The sequence below is a fragment of the Cyrtonyx montezumae genome, unplaced genomic scaffold (genome assembly GCF_038088225.1).
Source record: "Cyrtonyx montezumae isolate F1298 unplaced genomic scaffold, pur_monq_1.0 scaffold_4, whole genome shotgun sequence".
NCBI lineage: Eukaryota > Metazoa > Chordata > Aves > Galliformes > Odontophoridae > Cyrtonyx > Cyrtonyx montezumae.
Genome location: NW_027072045.1, coordinates 6,550,719 through 6,576,142, shown reverse-complemented (window position 1 = coordinate 6,576,142; position 25,424 = coordinate 6,550,719). Strand labels below are relative to the sequence as shown.

The 25,424-nt window shown below is 38.2% G+C and overlaps 1 protein-coding gene across 1 annotated transcript in view; it reads left to right on the top strand.

Annotated features, from left to right (window-relative positions):
- Positions 1 to 1,158, top strand: part of ATRNL1 (attractin like 1) — a 412,107-nt gene extending 410,949 nt beyond the window's left edge. The window contains exon 29 of the mRNA XM_065746006.1: positions 244 to 1,158. Within this exon, the coding sequence (XP_065602078.1) occupies positions 244 to 368 (125 nt within the window). The 3' untranslated portion in view covers positions 369 to 1,158. The remainder of the gene's footprint in view (positions 1 to 243) is intronic.
- Positions 1,159 to 25,424: the final 24,266 nt, after the last annotated feature.

Sequence of the window (25,424 nt, the reverse complement as noted above, 5' to 3'; positions counted from 1 at the left end):
ACTCAGTTTTCCTGCTTCCCTGTCTGGTCTCTTAACTGCACATTTTTCCCTCTTTACTACTTTACTTCACTGCAACAAGGTGGCATTTCAGAAAGTGAGAACTTGTTATCTAACTCTAAATTAAAGCTAATCCCTTCTGGGAAAATACAGAAACTGTGCACGAAAGGAACCACCACAGTGCCATGGAAGTCTTCTCTTGAAAGCTGGGCATTAAATGTTGTTTTCCCTTTATTTGTCTTACAGGTCTTGCAATTGCAAGTGCACTGATAGACATTTCACAGCAGAAGCCTGCAGAGTGTAAAGATAAGAGTTCAGGAGTCCGAAATAGAAAACATCATCTTTCAACACGTCAAGGAACTTGTGTCTGAAATTCAAAAACTGTAATTGTATATTCTGTAATGTTTTCTTTTTAAATGGCTTCCATTGAAAGCTATACTACAGCCTCAGTTTTTATGGAGGCAAAACTAAGAATGAATATAAGAGGTACTCTGTTATTGATACACAACCTACTATACCCCAAAGCAGAACAAACTTACGGTAGGTATATTTGATGAGCTTTAATAAAAAGAATGGATTCTGATATCAACAAAACGTTAAATAAAATACCTAGCATTCTTTAAACTGAACATATCAGGGCAGGGAAAATCCTGGAACAGAACTAGGAAAAGATGTACATTATTTTATAATGTAGAGGGAAACTGTATAATTGAAATTTAAACAAATTCCAGGAAACTAAAGGATGTTTTTGTATTGCTTAATGTAACAAAGAATTGTACAATTATTTCCTTGTAATCAGCATTAAGATGTCTTTTCCAGTAAGTGGGAACTACAGAGGAAGATTTGGATTTAGGTTTTATTTTATCCATGCCCAAAGTAGGTAGGCAATAGAGCTCATGTGGGTCTTCCATGATAGCTAATTCATTAGAAAGATTGGTTGAGCATGGGAAAGTTTCTTCTTCAGTCAAGTTTAGCATTTTTTTTTTTACAGTAGTCTCCAAGTTTGCAAGTCAAGCTTGTTTTTACTCTACAGTAATATACAAGCCTCATTTCAATATTGAAATTTTCTAGTATCTATGAATTGTTCTCATGTCCAAACAGAAGAAATGAATCCCAGACAGCGTGTTGAGCCTTGTTTAATAGGTTTTCTGATGGTTTTGTTCTCCCAGTGACAGAATATCACATCAGCCTCTTTCGAACCCTGTTTACCAAAACTAAAATAAATAATTATTTAGAAATCCAAGTTGCTTCCAGCAGTGGTTCTGAAATTCAGGATGAATCCTCACACAATCAGTACTCATCAAGAGAAAAAAGATGAAGGATTTTCCTTTTAGCCTTTTGTAGGCTTCTTCACCACAATAGATAACATAGCAAACAGTTTTAATGGCCCTCAGTTTTTTAATTTACTCAAATTCATTAACATAAAAAAGTAAGAGAATGCTAGGAGTAGGTAACAGACATGTCATGTTCTCATTTATGCAATACACACTGACAGCAGTACAGTATGAAACTAATAGTTTTGTATGAGCTTATTGAAAGTGTAGTTTCTCAGCTTCAAATTTGCCACCATACTAGTACAGAAGAGTGATACAGAGGTATAAATTCTTCATGTAATGATAGACTTTTGGTAAATATGAAAGATAAAAAAAAAGATAATTGATGTTTACTACTATATCTGTATTTTTCATGTTCTTTTTATTTCAGGAAAATGAAGACATTTTACTGTTTATAGTTAACTACATAGTTACTTGCATGCCATGGTGGTGCAGTAGCAGTAATAAAGCCCTGTTGTGAGTTGTGTTTATTTTGTAATGCCATTCATATCTTGAAGTACTCAGCTTAATTTGGGTGAGGACTAAGTGTAAAAATAACTATAAAAAGGAACGATTGTACAGTGTGTAGTTATATCTTATACAGCAATATTAGGTTGCATTTAACCATGACTGCTCTATTGTTTTGATAAATTATGCACTTATGAATTATGGTATAATTATTTCTTATGCTGGCATGATTGCTTCAGTACTTTCATATCTAAAGATTATTATCCTAAAATAATGCCATCACAATCTTGTGACTTTTATTGCCTATTCTGACCTCAGTCTCTTATATTCTAAAATTTAAAGAACTTCTTAAAGCTTCTATTGGGAACTTTCAATCAATACTACTATTAATATTGTGAACAATATGGTCCCTTGTAAACAACCCTTTCTGTCCATTTTCAAGTTGATCTATTCGAATGAATGCAAGATAATGGAACTGGTTTATATACGATGCATACACTTATGAAAAGGAAAGAACCACTTGTCTGGAATATTTTCCAAGCTCTCTATTGTCCTCAACCTAAACATTTCACCTAAGAATTATACAGTGTGTGTTTTGTGAATGTACTGGAAACCACAGAAAGACCATGTCTTCTTGTAGAGCAATTTTGACTGTACTCACAAAGGATTACATTCCTCTGTATCTCAACCAGAGTTTGACAATTACTTGAAAAGCAGATATGAATTTTAAAGGGATTAAAATATTTTCATGCAACATTGAAGATGGGCAAATATTAGTCTAATTTATTGTCTTAACGATTAAAAATGTTACTTTATTGTACAAGAAAAGCATGTTTGTCATAAGATCATTCAACATTTTCATGTACTCTGAGAACGTTTTCTCTTTATGCAACTTTCTTCCCCTAGGGCCCCTGATTTCATGCAGGTTAGTAAAGAAATAAAATATAGAGAGAGAAATTGTTATATAATGGCCACATTTGAATACCAGTTTGCCAGCATATCTTAAACCAATGTTTCAGAGTAATTTTTAAAGGTATAAAAATACTATGCTATGTCTGATATCTAGATTCTGACAGTTGTTGTCAACTCCTAACTTTTTAATAATGACCACTGCACATCAGATGAGGTGTTTTATCAACTGTCACATTATGACTGCTTCATGAGGAAGCCAATTTTGTTAAATCCTGCTTTCCAAGATTAACTTTTGAACTCTTTCTTGGAGTCAGAAAATGTTGAATGGCCTTTTTTTAACCCGAATGTGATTTATGTTGGATGAAAAATAAATGACTAAATGCTGTTCTGGAAAGTAAACCCACAGTGAAGTTTTGATTGTCAGGATTCCATCCCCACCCCCATCCATTCTGCTGAGGGAAATTCAGCAGCTATGAGCTTCTGGTCAAAGTATGAGATAGGCTATCCATGATTGCATGGACTGTCCTTCATTTCTTTCTTGAATATGTATATTGATGCGAAGTCCTAAAATTACATTAATAAAATTTCTGTACATATACATAGCACATTGGAAAATGCTAAATTCTAGAGATGTTAATGCATGAAGATACTGTTAATTGGGAACATTCACATTTATCTGATTTGAAATTTTTCATAGCTGACTATTGTCTTTATAAAGTCCTTTTCCCTCTTCCTAAGCTGAGTTTTGGACAAGTTCGCATTGTGACTTTTATAGAATCATAGAAATACCAAGGCTGGAAAAGATCTACAACATCATCTAATCTAACTGTAACCTTTTATTTGTTATTTGTGAAATCTGCAGCAGTAGTTCTTTTCTAACTAATCTGATGCAGAGAGCTGGAATCCTGACGGTAAGAATTTTAGTTTGAGATTGCTTTATCAGGCATTCAGTTGTCATAGTATTAATTTTATTTATAAACTCATTATGTATCTAATTCCATTGCCAAGTTTTTAAAAAAGTATCTGAAAGGTTACTTGACAATAAAGGCAAATTCTATGTTAAAGGTAATTAACAATCCCTCTCTTTTTTAGTGAAAAGATGTGCTATGCTTAGCATGAATTACTGGAAAAAAATCAATAATTTAAGTTTTCAGTCTTCATGGTGCAGAATAATCTGAAAAGCTGTAGCTCGCTAATATTCAGTCACATAGTTTCTAGTTCAAGGTATAGACCACTTAGGGATATGTATATGCTTCTAATAGACGTGGTGTCACTGACAACAACAGCAGAACTTCCATTATCTACAGGTGGCCAAAACTTTCCATATTGGCTTCAGCTGTGCTAGCGTGTTTAATACTAAAAGCTGCTCACTTGCCTTTCTTATTGTTATGTACATGACCATATAGCTACAACTGTATTCTGATGTTGAAAATCAGCATCTTCTTTATTTATTAGAAATTCTAGCAACCCCCCAGAAATTTATTCTAAAGTGAAGGGTGCTGTTACTATCCCAGGCTTCCATTCATGGATATTTCTTCAGTCATGCTAGTTGTGGCTTTGTTGTGCTTAGGTAAACAAATCTCTTTGTGCTGCTTCAGGTATTCACAAGTAGCAAGCTCTGAATATGAGAATGCAAGGATGGGAATGGTGATCAGAGAAGAGAAAAAAAAAGTATTTAAAATGTACAGGAAGCATTTATATAAATATATGTGGCTATGTTAAGTGATATCACAGCTGATCTGATCTAAATCAGAACATTTTCTCTATTTCCTCACTTATTTTGTTAGAGTCTGAAAACTTCAACTAAATCAGAGACTGCTGTGTGTCTGTTTAAGGGTACTTTTGCAGAAATTAAGCCTCAAATATAGAATGTAGTAATCTATTTAAAAGAGATAATTCTCTTTCATGGGGTTATCAAGTTGTGGTCAGTATTTTCAGAGCCCAAGACTAAGTGTATAAGGTGAAGCACGCATCTTCCATCGTTTTGTGTCTTTGCTTTTTAGTGTATTTTTCTGTAAAAGGTTTTCCGTCCTAAGTTAAGGCCAGAGTTAGCTTATCTGAGTTTTGAGTTTGAGAGAATTGTTACTCATTTAAGGATTTCTGTTTACTTCTCTATTTTGGATGTTACCATCAAAAAAAAATGTTCAGCTGTTCTCTTCCAATTTTAGCAATTTTTATTTTCTAATAGATATTTTTAATATACAAGATGCAAGAAAAGAATAACATGGAATTCTTCAATCACACTTCCAGATCTAGAAGATATCGCCATCACCTTACTCTACTGAGGATCTGAGTATTTTACTGAACTTTCTCTTCAAGGTCAGTGTTTGTCAAATAATCACTGATGTGTCTTGATTTTTATTGTTTAACATCAATAATTTTTTTCATCTGAAGTCCTAATGCTCTTTTAAGATATTCAGTTATCAAATATACACGAAAAAATAAGCATAGTTATGGAAAGTGATGCTTAGAATTACTACTGTGAATAGTTTTTTATGATAGAGCTCTAGATAAATTGTCTGCATCCTAATACCTTCTCGTAGAAATGAAATCTGTTAACAGTCCTGCAAGTCCTCCCTTTCCCAGTCCTCAAAGCATAGAAAGGCAAATGTTCTGTTCCAGGATAACTCTCTTTCTAAACATATTAACATAGATAATTTTGTTTCTACTGCCAAATAGATAGTTGGAATGTGGCAAATCATTTTCCTCTACTTTAGATTTCCTAACTAAATACTTGGGAATGATAAAATTAACCTTATTAATGACAAGGGAATCTTGAAGATTACTTAATTAATGTTTAGAGAGCACTCAGATTTTTTTAGTTCTCTAAAAATAACAGGCACCATATGAGCACTAAGTATATTTTTGTTATTTAATATCAGTGTTATTTATAGTGCTAGATGTTGCAGTTTTCCATATCCAAACTTGAAGTATACATAATGAAGAGAAGAAAAAGTAAACATTTGCTGGTAGATACGAAAATTTTCTTACTTTCTGGGTCCTCCCACAATATCAGTCACAGAATTTGCACTTAGAATTTACAGTTGAGATCAATTGCCTATTGTTGGTAAATTCCCACTGTTTACTAAACAACTGAGCTTACTAATCACTGGTTAATTCAGTTTTCCACATCCGATTTTACCTTGTTTTTCTCCTTTATTATCTATTTTTGTAAAACACCTTCTGCTTCATTCACAATTGCTCAGACCATAGGCTCTCAAAAGTGATTCATGATTTGAAGTTCCTTTGAAGTTCTGAAAATTGTACCATTTTAACCACGTTTGTGAATATTGAGGATAATGCCATGCCTTAATTCCTCATTTATGTTAAGTGGGCCAGAGATTTTACACCTTCTTCATGCTCCATCTTCTTCATTGCAAATATTGAGTATGCCTTTCTAAAACTGTTTTATGAAGTTATAAATCCTTGCAGTGTAGCTCAAAGGCTATGATATAGCATCATAAGACTTCTTGAAATATTTAAGTCTGTGTATTCATTCTGATGATTGTTTCACATCTTATATATCTCATGAAAATATTTAATATTTGCTAGAGCCTTCTTTCAGAATTCCCTGCACTGAACTGTTCTTTCTTTATTAAATTAAAAAAAAAAATATCTGAGAGTTTTATAGAATTTAAGAAGAAGAGGCAGCACACCAGCTTTTGCATTCCATTTATGAAAACCACTTCCCACTGGTCTGAAACAGTCTCAGATCTATGAAACCAACAGAACTACTCTGCTCAGTCTACGATTTTATTTACATCTTCCTGCTTTTAATAACTGAATATGTAACCATGTAAACATGTGGCACAGAACTATTCCCAAAGGTAAGATCCAAGTAGCAAGTCTTGGATCCTTTCAGAACTCACTTCCACAAAAAGTCTCTGAAACTTCCTTTTTTGAAAATAAAATATTTTCATTTTTCATCAGGCTTACAATAAATATTCACTCTTTCCTCCAGATCTAAATTGTCCCAACAGTGATCTTTGGCATAAGCATTCATTTTCTGCTTCATCTTGGCCACCATGCCTTTCAAATACTGTCTTTTGCTTTGCCTTATTGTCTTGTCATTTGCTTTTAGTGCAATCTCATCATGAATCTCATCCAGGCTCTGAAGACATGCAGTCCTTGCCACATGCTGATCCCAATTCCTTTCCAACTGCTTTTATCTGTGGTGGGTTTTTTTGTTTTATTTTTTTTTTTTAATTAATGCTCTTAGCTTATTCAGCAGTTCTCTTACTGTATCTCTGTCAACTTGCAATTCATCAGCCTCTGTTTAGTTCATATAGAAATATTCCACAGCTTCAAAGTTGTCCATAGTTGTTACTTGTTTATTCCTGAATCCCTCAGATTTTGTGAGTTTTATTTGTAGTATATGTTTAATTTGACTCCTTAATGCTACAAGGCTGTCTCCTGCACAGGCCTTTTAACTTTTGATACTAATCCAGTTGTTCCCATTTCCCCATGTGGCATTGTAGATTTATTCGAACTGTATGCACTCAAAACATTCCAAGACCTCCAATTCCATCCTTTGCTTAGACATCTGCCATCTGATTTTACCAATACTACTTCAAGTGTTTCCTGAGCTATTTTGCTCCTCTAATCCGAGTATTTCAGGCTGAGGTAGATGGGCTTGTTGAGCCTTGAGAAAAGGCTCAGAGAGGCTTTAAAGTGGGCTTCAAATACTTAGAGGAAGCTTATATACAGGAGGGAAATCAACTGTTTACAGGGGTAGACATTGATAGGGCAAAGGAGAACTAAAAGACGGCCAGTTGAGATTAGATGTCTGGGATGTTTTTCACCATGAAGGCGGTGAGGCACTGGCAGTGCTGCCCACAGATGAGTGCCCCATCCCAGTCTCAAGGCCAGGTTGGCTTGGGCTCTGGGCCCTAATCTGATGCATGATTTAGTGGTTGGCAACCCTGCATGGCATTGGAACCAGATGATCTCTGAGGTCCTTTCCAACCCAAGCCATTCCACCTTAATCTCAACCTACTTCTTTAAGCTGCCTCATTTTTTTGGTTGTTTGTTGTTGTTGTTTGTTTTTTGTTTGTTGGGTTTTTTTTACCAGAAATTTGTTTTGATGCTGTAATAACAGCATAGAACTGCGAACAATAATTTGTCTTCTTGTGACTGTAAAGTGTGCAAGCAGAAGTCTTACTGTCTGGGAAGATCAACTCTTTTGGTTTATAGACCAAAAATTGAAAGCCAATGGGAAACCTACTGGTGGGTGATGGGATTTCATACAGGTTATGAATTCTATCCATACAAAAATGGCTTCCCGAAACTTTAAATAAGTAAAATATAAACTGTTAAGCAACAGAACATTTTACTTTCTGGTACGGAATTGTTGGGAGCGTGATAGGCAGGCGAAGTCCTGTTTCACAGGAGGAGAATAAAAGTTTTAACATAATTCATATTTACTCAAACAGTACGTTTGTGCTCACACGTGTATATATGCTTCTGCTGTGGAAGTGTTAGTTTGGATCAAGGTCTGTGTTTTTCTTGCAAATATATGTAATATCTTTTTTGCATAAAGAGAGAAGAATCCTGCAGGGGTCTGAGGGCTTTCTGGATTTCTTTTTGTGGTGTCTCTAGACTCTTGCTTAAAGGAGATTTTTCTTTACAAGTGGATTAAGTAGAGGAAGAGGGATTTTGCTATTCTGAGTGCCATTCCAGTGAAGATACAAAGGTGTAGATTACTTCCTAAAGAATATCAGTCTGTAATTTTAGTTTTGTTCCCTTTGCAAGTGGGATCCCTCACAGAATTGTATCTACCTAGAAGTAGCTGCATCTTTTTGCCCGGCTGATGCTCCAGCTGAGTAGTAAAGCTTGGTGTAAATAGCCATAGGGGACTTGGACATAAATCAGGTATCCATATTCAATATGTGTACCTGAAAACTGTGCCAGCTGTCTCAGGCAACCAGAGTTATGACTCTCTGTGTGATATGGTTGCCCCAGGCTTAGTGGAGCTGTGCAGTTAAGTGGTTAACCTTGGTTCACAGTGTTCCACATAAGTCCAAACAAGGGGTCATTATAGTACATTATCTTCAAATATGGAGTCCTACTGCTCACATAAAGGCAGTTTGACTGCTCTGAGAAAAAACGCAGCACAGCTGTGCTGCTTCATGAAGTGAAATGGTGGCAGACCACTTTGGTCCCACCTCTTCTGTTCCCTCCCTACCTCTGAGGGATGAAGTGGCCATAAGGGTGGGATGCTGGATCCCTACTGAGGTTTCTTTGGTTCATTGCATCATGAATTCCTCTCTGCAGAGTGTTTCCACCATTTGTTATGCAGAAGAATGAGCTCTGATGTTAAATCTTTAGGCTTCCCATTCGCGTTAGAGATTCACGACTATGAACTAAATAGAAAATCAAAGTGAATTTGGCATAAGAGGCTGGATATGCCACTCTTGTCCTTCAGATGCCGGAATACTAAGGTCGGAACATAAAATCTAGATCAAATCCTTCCTTTAATAGATCTTAGGATAATCCTTTTGAGATAAGTCAGCAGAATTTCATTGGCAGCAGAGGAATGGTACAGGTTTATCGGAACTGGGAAAAAGCCCAAAGCTTTCCTGTGGTGTGAAGACTCTTAAAAAAATTATTAGATCAGTTTTTATCCTTTATAATCATTGGTATCATCTTGTGTCCACTACATACACTGTATAACATTACATCAGAGATTTACATGCAGAGACTGTAAGAATACACCTATACATCATAATGTGGTACAGTGCAAAGTGCTCTGGGTAACTCTTGTGTGTTATGTCTAGCTACCAGGAGGGCACAACTGCATCAGCACTCTCCTGCACCCCTGCTAATAGCTTCCTTTTCTACACAGGTGATTAGCTCCATGACAGAGCAGGGGATACTGGCACTGGGACAAACTTGTTCACAGCAAGCTCAGGTGGTTCTGAGCAGCATTTAATGTTGTTGTTGAGTTTATAAGTTAGCAACACTTGCTGGATTAGCCTTAGCACTAAAAGAATGTAAATCCAACAAACCTATTCTAGGAATAGACTCAGAGATTATTGAGTGACTTGTCTTCTATGGGTCTTCTATAAACTGGCGATGTGAAATGAATGTTAAGGTATTTGTATTAGCAAATATGTTGTGCACTTAAAAAAAAACTCAGTTCCTTGTCTGCAGGCTGGCAGTAACTAAGCTGAGCTGAGCTAGGGAATCTGAGACACGGTCTAAATATAACCAAACCAGCTGTTGGAGGAACGGTGTAACAAAGAGCAAACAACCAAAGAATAGCAAATATTCCCTGGATTCCTTTTGAGACAGATTTTATGAAGGTTTGTTGCCTTTTCATCTGCTATTCCAAGCTGCATCGTTCCACTCTGTACCTACATGTCTGACATTCGTTAGGTGCTTCTAGAGCTGGAGAATTTCACTCAGAAGTATTCAGATCTGTATCAATAAAGAAAAGCTTTAATTCTTTCTCAATCCATGTTGGCACATGCAAAGCAAATTGAAAGCTATGATCAGTGTAATAAGCTGGAACATCTCTCTCTTTCAGTCAGTCATTACCTTGCTTTATCTTGGTGCATTTATTTTTTTTTTTTCACTTTAGACAAACAATTTATAATGTGTTTACTGAGGCTTGGACTGATATCCTTCAACAGTCTGGGCAAGTCTACCTTTATTCCAGCAGACACAGAGAATAAGCACACAGTGCACAGTGCATGCAAACCCCCTTGCAACCTAAGATTATTTGTTCTCTGACTGTTCTAAGATAATTAAGGAGCATTGCATGTTTCTCAATTAATGATTCCTCATTCAGCTGGGGATCTTTGATGCTAATTTGTTTTAATCAGGACAGAGACTGCTAAAAAACTAAACAATTCAGTGAAGAGGAACTAGGAATTTTTAATCAAGTGGAAAAGATCTAAATGCTGTGAGGGATACATTCATCATAAGTTTTCACTTCTTGTTCGTTTAACTTTGTTCTTTCAGGGCTCATAAAACAGTGTGTTAATCAATGCAAGGAAGTTTGTTAAGATGAAAAACACGTGGTTTATTTTTTTCTCTAGCCAATGTTAACACTGCTGCAGAAATGAGGAATTTGAAGAGCTTTGCTCATAAAAAGCTTTCACTGCAGATCCTTAGTTATGCACTGAAGTTATAGTTTCATGTTTTCACAGAATCATTGAGGTCGGAAAAGACCTCGAAAATAATCTAGTCCAGCTATCTAGAACCACCAACAGGGCCCTCTAAACTGTGTCAATAAACAATGTTTTATCAAGCATTGTATAGAAAGCTAGCAGGTTTTTTTCTTGACATTGGAAAGTCATTGAAAAAAAATTGCAATTCTTTCTGAGGGATAGTGTACCCTCCATTAAAATGTTAATTTTTTAATTATTTTGGTATCATGGTACATGCATAAGTTGGGCAAGGCAACCTTCTGTATTATTCTGTGCATGTAATTTGTATTTCAAATGCTGCAGCCCGTGCTACACAAAATCATGTGATTTATGAGTTGAGCATGTGTATGTTTGATTAAATATATATATATATAAATATATATATCTTTCTAAGTACATTTATTTATAGCACTGAGGCAAATGCACTTCACAGTTCTGACTGCCCCAGCTTCTTTACTACAATAGCCTTCATGTCTTCCACTGTGCAAAAATTACCAGTGTGTACCTTAATGCTCTCATGGTTTCAGCAGAAGCAAGTGTGCTGTGAGCTTTGGCTTCCAGTGTCTTCTGCCAGCTGAGACAGCTGGAGCCATGAAGGACTGCAAAGTTGAAAAAGTAGTTCTTCCTGTATGAGCAGAATTTGATGACTATTCAATTAAATGTAAATGTTAGGTGCTAAAGTATTCCCAGATCAGACAGAGAGGCAGCTAATGACTTCATGGTTTTTAGTGTTAGGAAAAACATTCTCATATTGCAAATTCTCATACGACCTCCTGCATCCTCTGAAGTACTGCTTTTAATGCATGAATTCTGTTTTGGACATGTACCTAGCCTTTCAATTGGTTCCCAAAGAAGTGCAGTGTACGTCTCTAAACAATGTAGAGGGGCAAAAAGAAATCTAACTGGCTTCCTGCCCCTTGTCCTTCTTGCTATAGGACTGTGAACCGTTGTGTTTATTTTGTAGTTTTGTAGTCCAAATGAAGAAGATAATCCCTCTGATGAATTCTTTATGACCTATCTTAAGGATGAGTTTCATGCAATATAATGGCAGAAAACTGTCAATTTTTTAATGCAAGTTTAAATATACAACCACTGTGAGAGTAGAAATCTATATGTTAGATACTTCCTATAAAAGGTGTTTAAGAGTTTACTATAGAATATACCTTTTTTTCACTCAAAAGCTTTCTGTATGCTGTAAAATGCAGTCCAGATGCTTGAACCTATGTTAATTAAAAGATCAACGTTTTTCTTTCTTCAGTGAATGCCCTGCTCTTTTAGTCTTCGAGATGGCTCTCCCATGTGCAAAAAAAAAAAAGAGCTGTAATTATGTCCAGCTCAAGGCAATCTGAGGATCTAAAATATCCTGCCAACCAGCGTGTTCTCAATCTGCCTTGTTAGTTCACAAAATTGTGCATGTGCCTTTGCTGCATTCTCAAACCTGATAATGTCACATTACTGGGACAGGAAGCATTCCCTGATCTTATCTGAAGTGACACTTGTAATTTCAAGTTCTAGCTTGATGAGATCACATTGTCAGGGCTCCACGTAAGTGTGATCCTTCCTGATTTGCAATTGTATCTGTTTTGAACGATCTTTACACTGTTCAAGCAAAAACATATGATAATGTATTTTGTCAGCTGCAAGGATAATGAAAGGATGATTTCATGTTTCTACTTTTAGAAAATCTAATTCGTGTGATTTGACTCGGACGCTTTTCTTAATAGTACCATCCCATCCTTCTAATTCTGTTGGTACCTGAAAACCATGATATTCAACAAAATATGAGCATGTCAAGGTAGCTCATCCACTTCATAAAATATATGAGTCTTATTACCTTTAAACCTCTATTAATTCCATGAAGCTCAGGGCTATAAAGTGGTTTGCACATGCTAGAGTTGTTAAAACATATATTATGCCTTAAGTAAAAATATTTAACATAGTAAAGCTTGTAGAGTTGAAGAATACTCAAACACCTGTGTTGTGTTATTGCAAATGAGAAAGACCGTAACATTTAATATCAGGAGACTGAAGTAACTTTTCAAATGCTTTTATACTTGATATCAATTTTCTTCAGTAGTACAGCATTTTGAATGGGCAGAACTGTTGGAAATTCTGTATTTCCCTTTTTACTGTATCACAGAATCGAATCACAGAATTGTATGGGTTGGAAGGGACCTCTAGAGATCATCTAGTCCAAAGCCCCTGCCAAGGCAGACTCCCTAATATAGATTACTGAAAATTAATACACCAAGTAAAAATAGAAGAGGGGAGAAATATTGCATATGGATAACCTCATAAGGCTTCAGTAGTTTCTAAAGAGAACAGTGCTGGTAAGGTAAAAAGTCTTAGACCTTCAGTCTCTGTTTAACCTACGTTAATACAGAATTCTACATCACTGCAGACAGAACAAGCTTTGACTTCTGATTTAACAATAGGATAGAAAGTATATTAGTCTGAATTGTGGCATACAGATCCAAGTAACCAGCAGGCTGAACTACAACTCTTACCAGTTTAAACTGCTTTCAAGCCCAAAAGAGAGAATTTATTTGTCCATTTAAAGAGCAGAAAATAGGAGGCAGTAGAGTCCTAGAATGTTTGACTTTCTCACTGAGAGAGAGTGATGTTGGGAGTCTGTGAGTGACAATAGATTTTTTTGGCAAGCAGTTTTGAAATACTTGCAGAAACTTTGACAATTCTTTTTTTTTTTTTTTCCTAGCTGATAAGAAAATCATTTCTAAATAGTGATATCCAAGCTGGATGAAACACAATTTCCAATTTATTACAGTTATTCCCATATTGCCTCAATAATTTGATCCTTCCTACTATGATTAGATAAATATGTGGTTTTGTTGTAGATCGCATAATGATATATGACCCAGATAAATCACTAAAAATTTAATGTAAACTGTTGCATTTGGACTGACTAATGCTAGACAAATGCTATTTCTTTAATAATGAATTCAAGACCAAAATGCATTGTATTATAAGGGAAGTGACAGTTCTGCCAAAAACCTACATAACTTGCAAGATGCGGGCTCATGTGAGATTACTGTATTCTGTGCTGACTAAGAAAAAGAAAGGACAGAATTAGGTTATAGTGATGCTACCATATATACTGGGCCATTCCTCAGATGAGAGATGTATATGTAGTCCTCCCTGTGTGTGTTAGTGCGCTCTCCAAGATTTAGTGTCAATTTTGGGGGCAAGTTACGTAAATGCTTCTCTCTAGCCCCATAGGATGTTAAAGATCATTTGCTGAATATCATCATGTTGTCTTTATTATGAAGCTACTTCTGTGGCTTAACCGAGAGGAGAGCTCAGCACCAAGCAGCCACTTGCTCATTCTGCCCAAGTGGGACAGGAGAGAACTGGGAAAGTGAAAGCGTAAGAGCTCACGGGTGGAGATGAAGACAGTTTACTTGATAAACACTGTGTGTGTGCAAGCAAAGCAAAACAAGAAATCTGTTTGCCACTTCCCATAGGCTGGCAAATGTTCAGCAGCCTATGAAAGCAGGACTCGTTATGCATAACAGCTTCTTGGGAAGATGAATGCCATCACTCCAAACATTCTCCCAATTCCTCTTTCTTTACCCCAGCTCTAATTGCTGAGCATGATGCCAAATGGGAGATCCCTTTGGCCTGTCTGGGTCAGCTATCCTAGCTGTGTCCCCCCCAGCTTTTTGTGCATGAGCACCTGAAATGTCCTTGGCTTTGTGTCAGCGCTTCTCAGCAGCAGCTAACATTGGTGTGATATCAGCACTGTTTTTATCAAAAAATCCAAAATCAGCTTAATGTGAGTATCTACAAAGAAAATGAATTCTAGCCTAAAATCATGACAGATATTCTTAGAATCATTGAAGGTTGGAAAAGGTCTCCAAGATCATCCAGTTCAACCATCCACCGACCAGCAGTATTTTCCCATGAGACCGTGTTCCTGAGTACAGCATCCGAATTTTTCTTAACACCCCCAGGGACAGTGACTCAACTGCCTCCCTGGGCAGCGCAATCCAGTGCCTGACCACTCTTTCTGAAAAGAAGTTCTCCCTAATATCCAACCTGAAATCCAGATTAAAACATTTGGAGGAGAAAGCTGTCTTGCATTATTTCTAAGACATGAGTGTTTTTCTTGTAGCTCAATGTGATTTTGTATTTATTCCTATAGTAATGTAGAAGTTTTATGACTAGATAGCCTAAAATGTTATTAGATGGAAACAATAGCTTCCAACCTACTGCCTGGTCAGCTAGATTTTTATTGTTTAAAACAGCTTAACCTTGCCCCATTGTTTTATAGTGTATATATAGAGCTTATTCCAAACTCCTTTATTCTTCAACTGAAAGATGCACTAAATGTGTGGGTTTTAAAAAGTACTGTGCTTGAAAAATCTGCATCCTTTGGAAACATTTGAAATAATCTGTTATTAGCCTGAAGACAGTTAATCTTTAGCAATGATCTAGGAGAAAATAGAAAATATCTGCTGGTAAATATTGCAGACGACATAAAAATTAGTGGAGTGGTAAATAATGACAGGACAGATCATTTCTATATTCTAGATCTGCATCATTCCATAAGGTGAGCTCATCGGAACAATATGTACTTTTAATACAGCCAAAGTCATATGCATGGGAGCAAGGGATTCCAATCACACATACAGGAAAGCAGAAAAGTACCCTTGAAATAACAGTTGTACTGATGAAGATTTAGAGTTGGTGATAGGTAGCATCTGAATGAGCTCCCAGTTCAATATAATGGCTAGGAGAAAAGCATTTGCTTTGACTGGGTAAGCAGCGAATGTCAAGCAGAAGGGAGCTGAGTTCATGGTGTGGCTGAGATAATTGCTAGCATTCTCTGTCCAGATCATGTTTTCACCCATTAAGAAAAAATCTGAAAAATAGCAAAGGTTCAGAGAGGAACAAAAAATGATTCTGAGCTTGTAGAAAATCATTCCAATAAAGTGTGATTTTTTAAAAAGTAATCTACCTAATTAATCTAAGTTAAGGTTAATAGGTGAAATGATACCAGTGTTCAGCATCTACCTAAAATAGCTATTTTACAATTCTGAAGAAACATGAATGCATCACTAAAAAGCATAACAGTACCCAGTGAACAGAAGCTTGAGCTAAACATATATGGACCTAAAATAAGCCACACAGTGCTTTAAAACTGGGGGTGATCGATCACCAGAACAATTTACTGAAGATCAGAGTGTATTTTCCCACACTGATTATCTTTGTGAAAAATGTACTATTGTTTAAATAGAAGTTAATTTAAAGTAGATTATCGTTAACAATCCCTTTGGTTTTACAATCCATTAAAGAGACATTAAAAATCTCCAAATATGACCCAGAATGCAGATTTTTGTTTGAAGAAGAGGATGTTTACAAAATGAAAGACCTATAGGAATATATGCTTGATTCATTCTAAATCTCCAAGAGAAGTGTTAAAAAGAAATAAGAAATCTCCAGTGATAGCTGCAACCCAAATATTATGCATCAGAATTTTAAAGGAAAACCAGAAAAGCAGTGACATGAGTTCCTTTTAACTGTCTAAGCTGTCCAAAAATGCCAAAGGAGAGAAACAAACTGGGAAAGTAGGGAACTGGGAATTGAATGCAGTAATAACATACCTATTGGCACTTTGTTTATAGTGCATCCTGTTTATTGCCTTTTTAAACTTGACTTTCCCCCTTTTCACCACCAAAATGTAGCTGACATTCTGGCATGAAACTGTAAGTATTAGACATGAGAGTTTTGATGTGACATTTTTTTGAAATAGTGATGCAGCTGCTCTGTATTTCTGTGGCTTTTCATGTGAAAGAAATGAGGAAAAACATTAGTGAGACATTAGAAAATGTTTGACTTCCTCTGGTAAGGCTCTGTAGTAAGTCATGCGAAAGAACTTCTCTCTTTGCTGGAGACTCGGAAGGTAGAAGATATTAGCATGATAATGACACCAGGAAGGGTCAAAGGATGGAGAAGTAATGAGAACAGGCGTGTCAGAAGAATGAATAGGTGTGGTTATTAATTGCAGTGGAAGAGGCAGAAATGTAGATTCTGGCAAGGTTTAGAGGGCAGGTAGAGGCTGAATATGATGCAATAGAGGACAGATGAGAGTAGAACACATTTGGATGAGGCAAGAGAGAAAAAAATACTCTCCCTGCATGTAGCCTTTATTCTTTTTTACAGGGTAACACCTCATTCTGCTGCAGGACGAGCTTAAGGACAGAAAAGGAAGGAGAGCTGCCAAAATGCAAGCTGCCTTTGTCTGCCAGGTATAGCGTTCCAAAAACTGCTCACCTCAGTCGATTCAAGGCACTGTGAATCTCAGAGCAAATGATGATAAGTGCAATGACTGAGCTAGCTGTGGAAGAAGAAAGTGTTTAAGTAGATAAATTTATAGAAAAAGCTTTTCCCAGATTAAAAAATGGAAGATGCTACAAGGGGTTCATATGTTTATTTACCTCTTCTTGTCTTATAACCATCATTATGTACTTGAGGCCAGGCTGCTTGGGGCCCTGGGCAGCTGATCTGGTGGGGGCAATCAGCCCACGACAAGGGCCAGGAGCTCAGTGATCTTCAAGGTCCGTCCCTTCCAACCTAAGCCCTTTTGTGATTCCATGACTAATACTGCTAGGTAGAAAGAATATATGTAAGCTAGGGGCAGGGATCTCATCACAGCAGCCTTGGCATCCAAATGAGTGCACATGTTGACTTTATGGCACTGTTATGCCTGATACTTAGTCATTTTTCTGGTTGAATTCCTACAGGAAAGTAATAATCCTGGAAATGCAGTGAAGATGAGAGGATATGTATATATACTTTAACGATAAGGTCTTGAGCAAAGATGTAATAGAAATAATTACCCAAATATCTTTGACACTCTGTTCAAAGACTCCCAATAGCAAAGGCTTCAGCTATTTAGTATAGGCACCCACATTTCAATTAAAGTTCAAAGAGATCTTTCCTTCTTGGATGAGCAGAAATGAGTTATTGATATACCTATGAGGAGAAGGAACTTAAGGTATTAGTTTTACCAGCTGATACCGGGAAACTATTTCTTTTCAATAACCCATTAAATGCTCTTTTCTATTTGCCAGGGCCTCAGTTCAGGAAAATGCTTAAATGTTTGAGGTAACATACTCTGCTCAACAAAACACACAGTTTTGCACTTACCCATATGTCCCACTAACGTTAAGCACATAAAGTTGAGCACACAATTAAAGGCTTAGCTGAATTGGAGACTAAGCTCTTTATAAAAGAAGTTGACTGCAAAGAGAAAATGAGCAAGGGCTCACTTGTTCTTAGCTGTGCTTTGCAGCTAGATCTGTGTTTAAAGATCTGGTATGCAACCTAAAAAGAAAGTTAATCCTAATTCCTCTTGTGGGCTCTGATGCATAGTCTGATGCATAGGATGGCTGATTGGGAAATTTGGATTTTACCACTGGCACATCTAAGGCCATCAGCTTTTGTCACCCAATCAATGTTGGCAACAGCCATATAGCCCAAATCTTGTGAGCATTTCTTTGGATTTGAACTGAGAAACCACTGACAGTTGCCTGCTCAGCTACCTGGAGCTCAGTGCGATTTTATGGAGTCTGGTATTCCTGTGAAAGATGTCTCAGGTAGTGCAAAATCAGGAAGGTGAAAACCATCTCACAGGCATCCTTTTACATCATGAAATCTTAACATCCATTTCGCATTGCTATCTCACTTCTTCACAGATTTCTTATTTAGATTCTGATGCGATGCAGACCCATCACCGTGGTTAGACAGCGTGGTTCATAATTCTGTTGTCACGTGTCTTGTTAAGTGTTTGGAAGAGACAGTAATTTTCCCTTCTGAACTGTCACAATCACTTTTCTCCTAAAATCCCTATTATCTGAGCGTATATATGTTATCTTTAGACCTCATAGCCCATCTCAAAGCCATTTAATATTGTTGTTATTAATTTCTGTCACATATCAGTTTGGGTTTCATATCACCTACAAGTACTTTCTTGTAATAAACAGTGTTACTGACGTATGCTTATCTAATTTGATAAACAAATGGATCCAGGAGAATCTGTATGTTACAGTTGGATTCAGATAAATAGTTTTTTTCAGCACTGCTGTGAGCAGAAGTGACATTTTTGAACGGAAATTTAATAGAAAGCAAGTGGAATAGCTGACTCCTGAATTTTTTGTGGAGATAAAATGAAACTTCAGTCTTCAGACAGTCCTATCATTGATTTTAGTCTTTTATCTCTCATGAAAACATCCCCCTCAAAAATCATTTAGCTGTGGATTTAGCAAAACAGAAAGCAGATTTTGCCTGTTTTCAAGCTACCCCAGTAATACAGTTATCTGACTTTATTAGGGCATACAGATGCTCATTGGAGAACAAACCCACTTCTAAGCTTATTTAACCCATTTCTTACCCTGACAGGAGAAAATATACTTGATATATATGTTTGGCAAGTCAGATGGATAGAGTTTGTTGCTGGGTGGAAAACAGCCCTCTACTCCCCCCTCCACCCCCTTCCCCCTGCAAAAAAAGAAAAAAAAAAAAAAGAGTAAATGGAATAAGAAGCAGAATGTAATATGCAGTTTCCATAGTCCAAAATGATGGGTTGCGTGCAGCTTCATGTTTCACTGCATTCCTGCTGCTGCTGACTTAACACTGTTCTTTTCCTCTCCCTCCTGTTCTTCCCTCCTTACCTGTGATGTTTGGTATGGTGGAGCCATTCTGTTAAAAATGAGAGAAGGTTCTGTGCCCTGCTTGTTCCATAGCGTGCATGAAGATGCATGCTGCCAATGGCATGTCCTTTAATTGTGCCATCTTTATTACTCAGATCTGTCAAATATGTGGTGGTGGATATCAGGCATGAAAGCTTTAGGGTGTGGAGGATACAGATCCTATATACAGGTATCTTAGATCACATTCAGAAGGCCAGGTCTTTTCCTGCCAAAAGCAAAGTCCAGAATCCCAGAGTACTGTTGGACAAGAGTATCGGAAGTCTGAGATCTTAATTGCACAAGCAGGAGCATGATGTTGATGATGTGGCCTTGACGCTGCTTGGATTTGTTAGGTCTGCTCTGGATTGAACCTACCACAGGAGTGGGCCTTTAATATGAGCTTTGCAGGTGCTGCTTGCAGGAGTATGAGGAGATTCAAGCAGGGGAATGAATTTGTAGATGCCTGGTATGATAACAAGGAAACAGGATAAAAGCTTCTCTCTAGTTTCAGATGAACACAGGAGGGAGGAAGAGAGGAAACAGGATTTGCTTATGAATGCATAGCAAAGCCTGAAGCAAGTGTACTGGATGAAGGAGCAGAGAATCTATTTGCATTAGCTCAGCTGTGTGTGGTTATGTTCATCTAGTAATTGGGCAACTAAAACCTTTGGGAAGTCTTTTCCCAAGAGCAAGTTAAATGAAAGGCAGCAGCCACGGAGTGAATGTGTGCAAAGACGTGGAGGAGAAGAAGGGTAAAGGTAAATGTAAAAACTGAGTGTTGGTGTTCTGCAGCAAGATGGGAAACGGCTGTTCTATGGTAAAGTGTCTGATCTCACAGTCACCCACATTCCGCCAGGGCACACAGGTCCTTCTCTTTGGGGCTGCTTTCTGAGAGGTCACCCCCAAGTCTGTACTGGTGATGTCGCCATCTTCCCAGCATTTATACTAGAGCCAGCTGGTTGATTTAGAGGTAAAGCTTGGAGAAAGCCAACTATTGGTTTCATTTTGATAAACTGTGTTAATTGTAACAGAGCTTGCTTGCTGCCTGTCCCTGCACATGCTTCTCAGAGTTGCACACCACTGTTTGCTGCAACTGGTCTCGCAGAGCCCAGCAGCTGGTGCTGTGAACAAAGAGGTTATTGAGCGTTTCTGATGGTGGGCACTGCTCTGCTGTCTGGAGCTGAGAGAGCCACAGGATGATTCAGTGTTTGTTGATCCCCCTATTGCTCTCAGCTCACTGTCCTGAGGTTGAACCCCAGCTTTCAGAGCTGTAGGTTTACCCCACAAAAAGCCCCAGGACAGCTGCTGGTTGTAGCTCTGTGCTGTTAGAGCAGCATGGGCTGAAGCCAGCATCCAAAAATCACTGATGGAGGATTGTGTGTATGTCCATACACACCCATTTCTTATCTCTCCCTGTACAGGCAAAGCACGAGGACAGGGAGCAGAGAAAGCTGGGAGCACAGTTCCCCCCCCTGTGCAGAGCACAGACTGCTCCTGGCTTACCCATGCCATTTTGTTATGTTTTGTTTCCCCTCATCTAACCCCTTACAAAAAATTACTGAAGAGCTCAAAATCCTAGGGGCAAGCTGTTCTGCTCACTGCTTTGTCACAGCCCATGTTTGCCTGTGTGCAGTGAGCTCAGTGCCTGAGCTGTGCTCAGAACATGACAAACCTCAGAGCTGTACAACTCTGAGATCATCTCAGGGATGCGAAAATAACATCCAGGCTGCAGAAAACTCTGGCAGTAGATACATAACCAAACTGGTGGATGGAGTGTGTATGTGGAAGCTGTATGTAAAATATAGTGTGCTGTGTTTTTTGTCTTAAGCCAAATAGGCAGTTTCCATGGACACACATTTTTGTCTTATGGTATGTTTCCTTTTATTAAATATGCATAACCAGGCTTGTACAGGATGTGAAGTCTGGTGGTTGATTTTCTTTACATTGTCCCTGGGGAATTACTAATTGACAAGCAGATTTCTGAAGATGTTTAGGATAGTTTTACCTTCCTGCTACCAAAGATGGCTTAACCCTTAGGAAGCCAACAGGAATAAAGTGAAGGCAAATTCTTGTATGTGATGTGAAAGGCTCATCTTTCTTAGTAAGGCCCATTTTATTTCCAAGTCAGTCATTTATCAGGCCTTCTCTCCATCTAGCCCTTTTGTTGTTTTACCCTTTTCCCTAGCTTTGATATAACAAATACTTATTACTGACAAGATCTGATTGTCCTGGGAAGTGCTGGTCTAGGTAATGAGTGCATAACTGAAGAGAAAAAGTAGGGGAGGATGGGGGTTTATTCTATAGTTTTCTTACATTTTAGTGCAGAATTGTTTACTTCTCCTGGTTGATAAGAAGGCTGCACTTATATAGGCTGCACTTTTCTGAGGCTTTCCTTCTGGTTCTCAGCAGCAAAGCAGCTGCACAGTTTTCTCAGTAGCTTGAGCACTGGACTCTTAGGAGGTCCAACCTGCACTTATCCTATACCTCAGATGAGAGGTTATGAAAAGGTATCTTACCCATACAGAAACTTAGCCCCAGACTCAGAGAGATGAAAAAGCTAAGTAGAGGTAAAATATTTTTATACATGGGATGGTAGTTCTAGACAGTCTTGGAAAATGGAGAAAAAATGGTTGTACTGTTTTTGTTTTTGTTTTTTTTTTTTAACTTCAGATCCCTCCCTTAAACTAATTTCTTTTCTGATGTTCATGGATAGCAACAGGCACCAAATTCAGCAAGTTTATTAAAAGCTATTGATCCCACACTGTCCTGTGTTCAGGACCCACCTGGTTATCCAGTTCAGATTCATATTCCTTTTTACATTATTGCAGCCTTCTGGAATCAGGGAACATAAATTTCACAGTCGGATTTAATGCTGAGAGCATTGTCAGTGTCTCACTGATGTGCCATTTAGATGAGAAAAGGGGAAAAACATCAGAATTATTCTATCAACTTCACTTTACTTTTCCCATTAAGAGGGAAGAGTATAGGGCAGATTCCCCACAAATGTCATCACTTACGCCTGCTTATACTGCAGAGTTTCCTACCTGAAACCCCTCACAAAGTTTTTGTCCATTAGCTCCTTTTTTATCAGGGGTATTTTATATTATCTTGGGCACTGCACTGAGCAGCAAACTACAAAAGCCAAGAAGCAGAGCAAAGGGCAGGTGGCAGAGAGGCTGATGCGGAAGGAGGTGACTCATTTGGCATTTCATCCTGATCAGATTAGTACATTTAATTTAGACATTGGAATCTGACGACTTCTGACACTTCTCATGGCAGACAGAGGAAGGTGGATGGAGGAGAAAATGCTGTGCCAATCTCGGAGACAGCAGGACAGAAAAGATGTGTTGCCAATTCTTTTGTACTGCAACACTGGCAAATGCAAAATAATTGCATGTCTAGTCGCTTAGATGTGGCAGGTTGCATGGGGTTCAGAGCATGACCTTTCTGGCAGAGAGGACCAGGCTTGGGAGCACATCTGCAAAGACTGCATAACTCTGTCTTCACAACAGACAGCAATCTGAGTATGTGAGTCCTTGGTGGCCTCAGTTCCTCCTCTCTTAAGTAGCAAGAGCAGAGTCCTCTGGTGGTGGTGGTCTAACCAGGTGTGTGATTGTGCGCCTCCAGGTCCTGCTATAAATCATGGCTGAACGAAAGCCAGGTAATTTTTATATAATGCCGAAATGGATTTTGTACGGTGAAGCCTCAAATTTCTTGTCCCAGAGCTACTGACCAGAGTGCAGAAAGGACCAAGAGAGAGGTTTTTATCCCTCACACCTACTGCTTACCTGACCCAGAGAGCTCCCTTATGCATCCAGCTTTTACTGCCACTGCCCTGTAGCTTTTTAATCAGCGCAGCTCACTCCTGCAGCATATGGACACAGTGGTACCTGCAGCATTGTGCACACAGGGATCCACACCGACTCCCAGGCCCTAGGAGGTGGTCTGCTGTCTGCAGCTGCCAGTGCTCTGTGTGATTAGTCAGCCCTAATGCTGAACTCTGCAGATTAATGTGTTGCTCTTCTCCCATTATATCCCTTTGCCGTGAGGCAGCCTATCTCTTGCATCAGTAATGACCAGCTGCAGAGCCTCGGGGCTTTCTCTAGCTGCTTTTAACTGATCTAGCACTTCTTATTTTTTCCATGCTCTGCCCTTTCCTTGATTTGTAAATTCCCCAATGGCTTTAATCAAGCGATGTTGAGCCTAGCAGCCCTGGCAAGTTTTCTTTTGTTTTAATAAAAGGTGAGTTTGTTCCCCAGGCAGGTCTGCCAGCTCAATTTCAACCACAGCACATTTGTCTCTATGGAAGGGGCCTCACCATCTCACAACCATAGGCAATGTAATATTCTAGGTGAACTCCTGTAACCCGCCCTTTCCTATTTGGGGAAGAAAAGGGACTTTTCCATCCAGCTTCACTGGGGCCAGTGTTTTGCTTCATTCATGGCTTCCTTCCCTCCTTCTGGCTGATGGACACAAAGGAGTTGGTTGTGTGGGTGGTGCTCAGCCTCAGGCACAACATGGCCAACTGGGCTCTCTGGAAATGTCCTTATGGAGTTAATATTCCCCAGGTAATTGTAACCTTTGAACCTGCTAAGCCTACTTTAGGCATCCCTGAGATCTTGCTTATCTCTGTTCTCTTAGCTTCTCTTTTTCAAGCATTTGAAGTGTATAAAGTAAACAGATTCCTTGGGGAAAAAAAAAAAGAGGGAGAACAGAACTACTGACAGTTTTGGTCAATATAAGTCCGTGTCTTTAGTTAGATGTTTTTACTGTTTTTTCAAACACTTCTTGAGATTACCTTTGCAGAAGGTCCTACTATTTACGACATCCCACATTAGTTATAGAATTATGAACTGTGGAGACTGAGAAGCTGAAGTAATATGGACTTTTGCAAATCCTGGCTTTCCCTGCCACTAGTGCTTGTATTCCCTCTAGGTTATGTTGTTCCATCTGGCAAGGTTGTTTTTAAAAACCATACCTGCATTTTTATATGTCATTTTTAAAGTTTCCAGATACAAGTGAAGTCAGGAAGTTCATAGGCAAAGCTAATTTATGAAAAGAGCTTCCAAAATTTAGACACTGAAAGTGTGAAAACTGCTATTAAAAGTGCCTCTGCAATGTTCAACATCACTGTACAACAGGAAGTGCAATGAGAAATCAAAATGAGTTCAAAATAGAGTGGTTTCAGGCTAGAGAAATCAAAACAGAAATATTGAATTGAAACGTTACTCTGGTGTGATAAATCATCAAAATTGATAATGTGTACTAATTTTTTAGTTCTACATGATATGAACCAAAATCTGGCATTTTAAATTACTAATTGCAGAAAGCAGGTGACAGCTAATTAACAAAGATAAGGATGGAGGTACTATCCTCCTCTTATTCAGAAGAACATTGATTGCAGTTATTCATCACAATATGAAATTCCAGATATAGCTTCTTTCCCTGCCTGATGGGTGTAGCAACCACCTCCCAGGTGAAATGTCTGCTGGATAACATGGGTGGAATCAGTCCCACTTGCTTAGAACTCTTCAGGAAGGAAGGGAGAGCTTGTGAACTGCTCTATACTGGTTAGGATTTTCAGCTGGGATGTGGAGCTGCCTGGTAGGTCTTGCTCCAGTTAACATTTACTGGAAAATGTCAGAGGAGAAACTACCTCTGTTCCACACAACATACGAACCCTTGAATCAACATTATGCTAGGATGGGCTCCTAGTCAGATCCTATGCACATTTCCCTTATGCTTCGCCATATATCCAGATATGCATGCCAAGCAAGAGATCCCAGATTTCTTGCTGATCACTGTTTTCTAATGTCTTGCAAGCAGGAAGGAAGGGAAATAAGGGAACAGCTGCAGCGGTCCGTCTTGGC